The following is an 11,257-nucleotide window of genomic DNA, read 5'->3' on the forward strand; positions in this document are numbered from 1 at the left end:
ATAGCGTCCTGGTCTGAGTGTCTTGGATCCGGTCACAATATTCAACTGTCAACATGTATATATCAAATGGTCAAATTATCTCTCTGACTTGTTCGTGAGAGATCACTAGTATAATTGTATCTGGCTGGATGCATTCATTCTACTGACAACACAAGGCTCGCCATCTTTCCCGCCCACCAAAATATATACAGCTCTTGAGAACAGAGACTGAATAACATAAGTGAATTAATAGATAAGATAAAAACATTAGATTTAAAGGATATCTTTTTGCATTGGCTTATAACCCAATTTTTGTTGGAATGTAAATTAAATGAAATTGTATGATGACTATCGCCCAAAAAGTGATTCTTACCTATAACAAGATATTAAACCTAAATGAAATACATATCTCCCATTAAACTGTTACTCTGCTTCAAACCAGTGAACAGTATATGAAGTTTTGGACGGTGTTTGTGGGTGAACAACGGAGAACAAGTTGATATCCATATAACGTCAAAACCCGACAGACACATTTGGAAACAAAACAAAACAAAAAAGAATCTAGGTCTTGGACACAAGGTTGTATGACAACCTTCTCTTTCTGTGTGTATATAAGACGGGAAGACCTACCAGGCCTCACACTCACACTTACCCTTAGCACTCTAACATGAAGCTCGTAAGTACAACACTGTTCACTTCAACAATACCTTTCAGGCAAAAGAATTCAATGTTTATGGTAAATTTGTGGATCAACAGGCGATTTTTCATCAGAACACACTCACTCATTACCAAATGCCTCCACAGAAATGCTGAATAAATCATATAAATGTAAGGTTCATGTATTCCAGGTTGTGATCCTCGCCGTAGTTGCTGTGGCAGTGGCCGACACCCTGGTCTACCCACCAGTGGCCATCCTCCGCAGTGAACAAGTCAACCCCGATGAGTTCGGTGCTCACAGTTCCCACTTCGAGGCCGACAACGGTATCAACTTTCAGTTTTCTGGTTCTCAGGGACCTGATGGTGGCTCAGACATGATCGGCTCTTGGAGGTAAACACAAACATTTCCTAAAATTCTTATTTACACTTAGATTCATTCCCTACACTTAATCAAATTATATAATGATATACATTGCATAATGTTTAACCAAATAGTATATTCTTTATGAGCTGCATTTCTACTACTATATGACTCACACAACACCCATCCTTCAGCTACCCCCAGGAGGACGGCAGTGTAGCGTCAGTCCAGTTTGTGGCCGACAAGAACGGCTTCCAACCCCAGTCCGACCTGCTGCCCGTGGCTCCAGCCTTCCCCCACCCCATCCCCCAGTTCGTCCTCGACCAGATCGCCTTCGCTGAGGAAGAAAAGAAGTACAAGGCTGAGGAATAAGACTGACGACTTCTAACTAAACTCACTTTTCACAGCTGAACATTAGGCATCACCTACCTACTTCCTGATATGTCAGATCCAGCTTGACTCTGTATCACAAAATGTGAATACATTTAGTATCATCCGACATGAAAATGCTTTTCAACATTTCCAAATAAAGCAATGATGATTCATAATATAATTTACTTTTCTGATCAGTGCATTTGTGACTCTATTACGGGAAGATACCTAAGGTCAGATATTGATATATATATATATATATATATATATATATATATATATATATATATATATATATATATATATATATATATATGTATATTTCACGGGTATCATATGTATATATATTTGATGGGTATCATTTAATAATGTCATGTTTGAATATCACTAGGACATTAGTTTTTTGAGAATGTGAACACATTCGAAGGGATTCTCACGTAGGCTAAGAACAAAGGGTTTTTGGTAACTTTTACGTTCTAACTTATTATCTTGGTCACTATAGAACCGTTTACTTGCTGTATTCTGTCACTAGTTAGGTATATCATAAGTGTGTTAAGAGTCTAGAAAAATCAAAGAAAGATGATACTTCTCATATAACAAAAACCGAGAAAAGTAATGCTGTAGTGATTATGAACAAACGTGATTATAAGGAAAATGTGTATTGCACAGACCTTGAAACAAACCCAGCACAAGCGGTTTCCCCTTTACTGCACCCATTAAATGTTTCCCCTTCATCACACGCATCCTCACCCATCTCCCTGCACCATTCTAATATATATATATATATATATATATATATATATATATATATATATATATATATATATATATATATATATATATATATATATATATATATATATATATATATATATATATATATATATTAATATATATATATATATATATATATATATATATATATATATATATATATATATATATATATATATATATATATATATATATATATATATATATATATATATATATATATATATATATATATATATATATATAAATATATACATATACATATATATATGTATATAAATATATATACATATATATATATATATATATATATATATATATATATATATATATATATATATATATATATATATATATATGTATATATATATATATATATATATATATATATATATATATATATAAATATTTATATATATATATATATATATGTGAATAAGAGCAAGGTTATTAGGTACAGTAGGGTTGAGGGTCAAGTCAATTGGGAGGTGAGTTTGAATGGAGAAAAACTGGAGGAGGTGAAGTGTTTTAGATATCTGGGAGTGGATCTGGCAGCGGATGGAACCATGGAAGCGGAAGTGGATCATAGGGTGGGGGAGGGGGCGAAAATTCTGGGGGCCTTGAAGAATGTGTGGGAGTCGAGAACATTATCTCGGAAAGCAAAAATGGGTATGTTTGAAGGAATAGTGGTTCCAACAATGTTGTATGGTTGCGAGGCGTGGGCTATGGATAGAGTTGTGCGCAGGAGGATGGATGTGCTGGAAATGAGATGTTTGAGGACAATGTGTGGTGTGAGGTGGTTTGATCGAGTGAGTAACGTAAGGGTAGGAGAGAGGTGTGGAAATAAAAAGAGCGTGGTTGAGAGAGCAGAAGAGGGTGTTTTGAAGTGGTTTGGGCACATGGAGAGAATGAGTGAGGAAAGATTGACCAAGAGGATATATGTGTCGGAGGTGGAGGGAACGAGGAGAAGAGGGAGACCAAATTGGAGGTTGAAAGATGGAGTGAAAAAGATTTTGTGTGATCGGGGCCTGAACATGCAGGAGGGTGAAAGGAGGGCAAGGAATAGAGTGAATTGGAGCGATGTAGTATACCGGGGTTGACGTGCTGTCAGTGGATTGAATCAAGGCATGTGAAGCGTCTGGGGTAAACCATGGAAAGCTGTGTAGGTATGTATATTTGCGTGTGTGGACGTATGTATATACATGTGTATGGGGGGGGGGTTGGGCCATTTCTTTCGTCTGTTTCCTTGCGCTACCTCGCAAACGCGGGAGACAGCGACAAAGTATAAAAAAAAAAAATATATATATATATATATATATATATATATATATATATATATATATATATATATATATATATATATATATATATATATATATATATATATATATATATATATATATATGTGTGTGTGTGTGTTATCCCTGGGGATAGGGGAGAAAGAATACTTCCCACGTATTCCCAGCGTGCCGTAGAAGGCGACTAAAAGGGGAGGAAGCGGGCGGCTGGAAATCCTCATGTCTTGTTTTTTTTTTTTTAATTTTCCATAAGATAGAACAGAGAAGGGGGCCAGGCGAGGATATTCCCTCAGAGGCCCAGTCCTCTGTTCTTAACGCTACATTGCTAATGTGGGATATGGCGAATAGTTTGAAAGAAAAGAAAGATATATATATATATATATATATATATATATATATATATATATATATATATATATATATATATATATATATATATATATATACATATATATATATATATATATATATATATATATATATATATATATATATATATATATATATATATATATATATATATATATACATATATATATACGTTGAGATGTATAGGTGTGTATATTTGCGTGTGTGGACGTGTATATATATACATGCGTATGTGCGTGGGTTGGGCCATTCTTTCGTGTTTTCTTGCGCTACCTCGCTAACGCAGGAGACAGCGACAAAGCTAAATAGATAAATGAATAATAGAAATATATATGGATCAGATGTTTGCTTTGATCCATATATATTTCTATTATTCATTTATTTATTTATGTGATTGTCTAAAACAATCACATGTTTACCAAATGGCGTCCTAGCTTCGTCTCTTCGATGTATATCAACTACCTGTTATATTTCTCTCTTGTGTCTCCCCTGATGATGTGATTATTACACGAAAGTGCACTTGGGAACTTTTCGTGCTTCATTTTCCCCGTGAACTCATAGTAATATCTTGTTCACGCGCAAAATTTTGATCCTTTCCAATATATATATATATATATATATATATATATATATATATATATATATATATATATATATATATATATATATATATATATATATATATATATATATATATACATATATATATATATATATATATATATATATATATATATATATATATATATATATATATATATATATATATATGTATATTTTTTTTTTTTCAAACTATTCGCCATTTCCCGCGTTAGCGAGGTAGCGTTAAGAACAGAGAACTGGGCCATTGAGGGAATATCCTCACCTGGCCCCCTTCTCTGTTCCTTCTTTTGGAACAGTAGGGTTGAGGGTCAAGTCAATTGGGAGGTGAGTTTGAATGGAGAAAAACTGGAGAAAGTGAAGTGTTTTAGATATCTGGGAGTGGATCTGGCAGCGGATGGAACCATGTAAGCGGAAGTGGATCATAGGGTGGGGGAGGGGGCGAAATTCTGGGGGCCTTGAAGAATGTGTGGAAGTCGAGAACATTATTTCGGAAAGCAAAAATGGGTATGTTTGAAGGAATAGTGGTTCCAACAATGTTCTATGGTTGCGAGGCGTGGGCTATGGATAGAGTTGTGGGCAGGAGGATGGATGTGCTGGAAATGAGATGTTTGAGGACAATGTGTGGTTTGAGGTGGTTTGATCGAGTAAGTAACGTAAGGGTAGGAGAGATGTGTGGAAATAAAAAGAGCGTGCTTGAGAGAGCAGAAGAGGGTGTTTTGAAATGGTTTGGTCACATGGAGAGAATGAGTGAGGAAAGATTGACCAAGAGGATATACGTGTCGGAGGTGGAGGGAACGAGGAGAAGAGGGAGACCAAATTGGAGGTGGAAAGATGGAGTGAAAAAGATTTTGTGTGATCGGGGCCTGAACATGCAGGAGGGTGAAAGGAGGGCAAGGGATAGAGTGAATTGGAGCGATGTGGTATACCGGGGTTGACGTGCTGTCAGTGGATTGAATGAAGGCATGTGAAGCGTCTGGGGTAAACCATGGAAAGCTGTGTTGGTATGTATATTTGCGTGTGTGGACGTATGTATATACATGTGTATGGGGGTGGGTTGAGCCATTTCTTTCGTCTGTTTCCTTGCGCTACCTCGCAAACGCGGGAGACAGCGACAAAGCAAAAAAAAAAAAAAAAAAAGATATATATCTATATATATATATATATATATATATATATATATATATATATATATATATATATATATATATATATATATATATATATATATATATATATATATATATATATACACACACACACAGATATATTCATTTACATAATTCATACTATCTGCCTTTATTCATTCTCATCGCCACACATGAAATAACAACCACCTCCCCCCTCATGTGCGCGAGGTAGCGCAAGGAAAAGACAACAAAGGCCACATTTGTTCACACTCACTCTCTAGCTGTCATATAGTAATGCAAAGAAACCACAACTCCCTTTCCACATCTAGGCCCCACAAAACCTTCCATGGTTTAACCCAGACGCTTCACATGCCCTGTTTCAATCCATTGACAGCACGTCGATCCCGGTATACCACATCGTTCCAATTCACTCTATTCCTTGCACGCATTTCACCCTCCTGCATGTTCAGGCCCCGATCACTGAAAATCTTTTTCACTCTATCTTTCCACCTCCAATTTGGTCTCCCACTTCTCCTCGTTCCCTCAACGTCTGACACATATATCCTCTTGGCCAATCTTTCCTCGCTCATTCTCTCCATGTGACCAAACTATTTCAAAACACCCTCTTCTGCTCTATCAACCACAATCTTTTTATTACCACACATGTCTTTTACCCTATTATTACTTACTCGATCAAACCACCTCGCACCACATATCGTCCTCAAACATCTCATTTCCAGCACATCCACCCTCCTCCGCAGAACTCTATCCATGCCCACGCCTCGCAACCATCTAACATTATTGGAACCACTATTCCTTCAAACATACCCATTTTTGATTTCCGTGATAATGTTCACTACTTCCACATATTCTTTAATGCTTCCAGAATTTTTGCCCACTCCCGCACCCTATGATTCACTTCCGCTTCCATGGTTCTATCCGCAGCCAAATCCACACCCTGATATCTAAAACACTTCATTTCCTCCAGTTTTTCTCCATTCATACTTACCTCCCAATTGACTTTGCCCTCAACCCTACCTTGCACGACTTTCACGCTCCTGCATGTTCAGGGCCCGATCACTCAAAATCATTTTCACTCCATCTTTCCACCTCTAATTTGATCTCCCACTTCTCGCTCCCTCCACCTCTGACACATATATCCTCTTTGTCAATCTTTCCTCACTCATTCTCTCCATGTGACCAAGCCATTTCAAAACACCCTTTCCTGCTCTCTCAACCACACTCATTTTATTACCACATATCCCTCTTACCTTATCATTCCCTACTCGATCAAACCACCTCACACCATACATTGTTCTCAAACATCTCATTTTCAGCACATCCACCCTCCTCTGCTCAACTGTATCTATAGCCCACGCCTCACAAGCATATAACATTGTCGGAACCACTTTTCCTTCAAACGTACCCATTTTTGCTTTCCGAGATAATGTTGTCGACTTCCACACATTCTTCGACGCTACCAGAACCATCGCACCCTCCCCCACCCAATGATTCACTTCCGCTTCCATGGTTCCACCCGCTGCTAAAATCCACTCCCAGAGATATACATATTACTAAATCAGATAAGGCTAACTCTGTTGTGATTTTAGACAAAAGTAACTATTTATCTAAAATGAATGATCTTCTAAATGATGACACAACATATTCTAAACTTAGCAAAAATCCCTTAGATGCAGTTAATTCTCATTTCAATAAAGAAATGAAGTTGTTGTTGAAAGGTAACATTTCTCTTATCAAAAGTTTGTCATCTTTGTCCCCTTCATTGCCATATATGTATGGACTTATCAAAACACATAAACAGTGATGGTCTATATAAATTGGATAACTTTATTGTTGATAAGATTTGTAAAATGATAAGTTTATCAACGCTCGTTGTATGTTTTGGACAATCACATGTTTACCAAATGGCGTCTAAGCATCGTCTCTTCGATGTATATCAACTGACTGTTATATTCCTATCTTGTGTCTCCCTTGATGATGCGATTATTACACGAAAGTTTATCATTTACTCATTTTTCTATTTTCCTTTGTCCCTGTTTCCCGCGCTAGCGAGGTAAAGCAAGGGAACAGACGAGAGAATGGCCCAACTCACCCACATACACATACATATACATCACGTCCACACACATAAACGTAAATACCTATACATCTCAACGTATACACATGTATACCCACACAGACATATACATATATACACATGTACATAATTCATAGTGTCTGCATTTATTCATTTCCATCGCAAACCCGCCACACATGATATAACAACCCCCTTCCCACGCATGTGCGCGAAGTAGCGCTAGGAAAAGACAACAAAGGCCACATTCGTTCACACTCAGTGTCTAGTTGTCATGTATAATGCACCGAAACCACAGGTACCTCTCCACATCTAGGCCCCCAAAAAACTTTCCATTGTTTACCCCAGACGCTTCACACGCCCTGCTTCAATCCATTGACAGCACGTTGACCCCAGTATGCCACATCGTTCCAATTCACTCTATTCCTTGCACGCCTTTCACCCTCCTGCATGTTTAGGCCCCGATCAAACAAAATCTTTTTCACTCCATCTTTCCACCTCCAATTTGGTCTCCCACTTCTCGTTCCCTCCACCTCTAACACATATATCCTCTTGGTTAATGTTTCCTCACTCATTCTCTGTATGTGATCAAACCATTTCAAAACACCCTCCTCTGCTCTCTCAACCACACTCTTCTTATTACCACACATCTCTGTTACCCCATTATTACTTACTCGATCAAACTACATCGCACCACATATTGTCCTCAAATATCAAATATCCAGCACATCCACCCTCCTCCGCACAACTCTATCCATAGCCCACGCCTCGCCAACATATAATATTCTTGGGACCACTATTCCTTCATACATACCCATTTTTGCATTCCGTGATAATGTTCTCGACTTCCACACATTCTTCAACGCTCCCAGAACTTTCACCCCCTCCCCCACCCTATGATTAACTTCCGCTTCCATGGTTCCATACGCTACCAAATCCCTTCCCAGATATCTAAAACACTTCACTTCCTCCAGTTTTTCTCCATTCAAACTTACCTCCAAATTGACTTGTCCTTCAACCCTACTCTACCTAATAACCTTGATTTTATTCACATTTACTCTCAGCTTTCTTTTTTCACATGCTCTACCAAACTCAGTCAATGGCCTCTGCACTTTCTCACACGAATCAGCCACCAGCGCTGGATCATCAGCGAACAATTGACTCACTTCACAAGCTCTTTCATCCACAACACACTGCATAATTGCCCATCTTTCCAAAACTCTTCCATTCACCTCCCTAACAACACCAACCATAAACAGATTAAACAACCATGGAGATATCACGCACCTCTGCCGCAAACCTACATTCGCTTAGAAACAATCACTTTCCTCTCTTCCTACACGAACACATGCCTTACATCCTCGATAAAAACGTTTCACTGCTTCTAACAACTTACCCCGCACACCATATAATCTTAATACCTTCCACCGAGCATCTCTATCAACTCTCTCATATGCCTTCTCCAGATCCAAAAATGATATATACAAATCCATTTGCTTTTCTAAGTATTTCTAACATACATTCTTCAAAGCAAACACCTGATCCACACATCCTCTACCTCTTCTGAAACCTCTCGGCTTTTTCCCAATCTGATGCTATGTACATGCCATCACCCTTTCAGTCAATACCCTCCCATATAATTTCTCAGGAATACTCAACAAAGTTATACCTATGTAATTTGAGTACTCACTTTTATCCCCTTTGCCTTTGTACAATGGCACTATGCAAGCATTCCACCAATCCTCAGGCACTTTACCATGAATCACACATACATTGAATAACCTTACTAACCAGTCAACAATACAGTCACCCCCTTTTTTAATAGATCCCACTGCAATACCATCCAATTCCGCTGCCTTGTCGGCTTTCATCTTCCTCAAAGCTTTTACTACCTATTCTCTGTTTACCAAATCATTCTCCCTAACCCTCTCACTTTGCACACCACTTCGACCAAAACACCCTATATCTGCCACTCTATCAATCAAACACATTCAAGAAACCTTCACAATACTCACTCAATCTTCTTCTCACATCACCACTAATTGTTATCACCTCCCTATTAGCCCCCTTCACTGAAGTTCCTAATTGTTCACTTGTCTTACACACTGTAGTTACCTCCTTCCAAAACATCTTTTTATTCTCCCTAAAGTTTAATGATACTCTCACCCCAACTCTCATTTGCCCTCTTTTTCACCTCTTGCACCTTTCTCTTGACCTCTTGCCTCTTTCTTTTATACATCTTCCAATCATCTGCATTATTTCCCTGCAAAAATCGTCGAAATGCCTCTCTCTTTTCTGGCAGTAATAATCTTACTTCTTCATCCCACCACTCACTACCCTCTCTAATCTGCCCACCTCCCACGCCTCTCAAGCCACAAGGATCCATTGCGCAAGCCATTACTGCTTCCCTAAATGCATCCCATTCCTCCCCCACTCCCCTTACGTCCTTTGTTCTCACCTTTTTCCATTCTGTACTCAGTCTCTCCTGGTACTTCCTCACACAAGTCTACTTTCCAAGCTCACTTACTCTCACCACTCTCTTCACCTCAACATTCTCTCTTCTTTTCTTAACACTTCAAGAAATCTTCACCTTCGCCTCCACAAGATAATGATTAGACATGCCTACAGTTGCACCTCTCAGCACATTAACATTCAAAAGTCTCTCTTTCACGTGACTATCAATTAACACGCAATCCTATAACTCTCTCTGGCCATCTCACCTACTTACATAGAAATTCTTACGTATATCTCTGTTCTTAAACAAGGTATTCCCAATCACCAGTCCTTTTTCAGCACATAAATCTACAAGCTCTTTAGTATTTCCATTTCCAACTCTGAACACCCCATGTACACCTATTATTCCCTCAACTGCGACATTACTCACCTTTGCATTCAAATCTTCCATCACTGGAACTCGGTCTCATGCATCAAAACTGCTAACACACTCACTCAGCTGTTCCATAAACACTTGCTTCTCATGATCTTTCTTCTCATGCCTAGGTGCTTCTGCACCAATAATCACCCATCTCTCTCCATCCACTTTCGGTTTTACATTTATCAGTTTAGAGTTTACTTTCTTACACTCTATCACTTACTCCCATCATTCCTGTTTCAGGAGTAGAGCTACTCTTTCCCTTGCTCTTGTCCTCACTCTAACCCCTGACCTTACTCCCAAGACATTCCCAAACCACTCTTCCCCTTTACACTTAAATTCGTTTCACTCAGAGCCAAAACCTCAAGGTTTCTTTCAGCAAACATACCACTTATCTCTCATTTTTTCTCATCTTGGTTACATCCACACACATTTAGACACCCCAATGTGACCCTTCGAGGAGGATGACCACTCCCCGCGTGACTCCTTCTTCAGTTTCCCCTTTTAGAATGTTAAGATACAAGGAGGGGAGGGTATCTAGCCCCCTGCTCACGTCTCCTTTAGTCGCCTTCTACGACACGTGAGGAACGCTTGGGAAGTATTCTTTTTCCCCTACCCACAGGGATAATATATATATATATATATATATATATCATAGAACATACAAACCTCCAACAGCCAGGATCGAACCCGGGACCCCTGTGCAAGAGGCAGGCATGTAACCGCTAGGCTATGGGACTGCATAATAGG

General features: G+C 38.5%; 1 protein-coding gene across 1 annotated transcript; it reads left to right on the forward strand.

The window, feature by feature from the left end:
* The first annotated feature begins 603 nt into the window (after positions 1-603).
* Positions 604-1,550, forward strand: LOC139750678 (cuticle protein AMP4-like). The gene is made up of 3 exons (XM_071665356.1): positions 604-655; positions 828-1,027; positions 1,192-1,550. Exons 1-3 carry the CDS (start codon positions 647-649, stop codon positions 1,367-1,369), a joined length of 387 nt encoding a protein of 128 aa, XP_071521457.1. The 5' UTR covers positions 604-646; the 3' UTR covers positions 1,370-1,550.
* The last annotated feature ends 9,707 nt before the right edge of the window (positions 1,551-11,257 follow it).

The sequence above is a fragment of the Panulirus ornatus genome, chromosome 10, assembly GCF_036320965.1.
Source record: "Panulirus ornatus isolate Po-2019 chromosome 10, ASM3632096v1, whole genome shotgun sequence".
Lineage (NCBI taxonomy): Eukaryota > Metazoa > Arthropoda > Malacostraca > Decapoda > Palinuridae > Panulirus > Panulirus ornatus.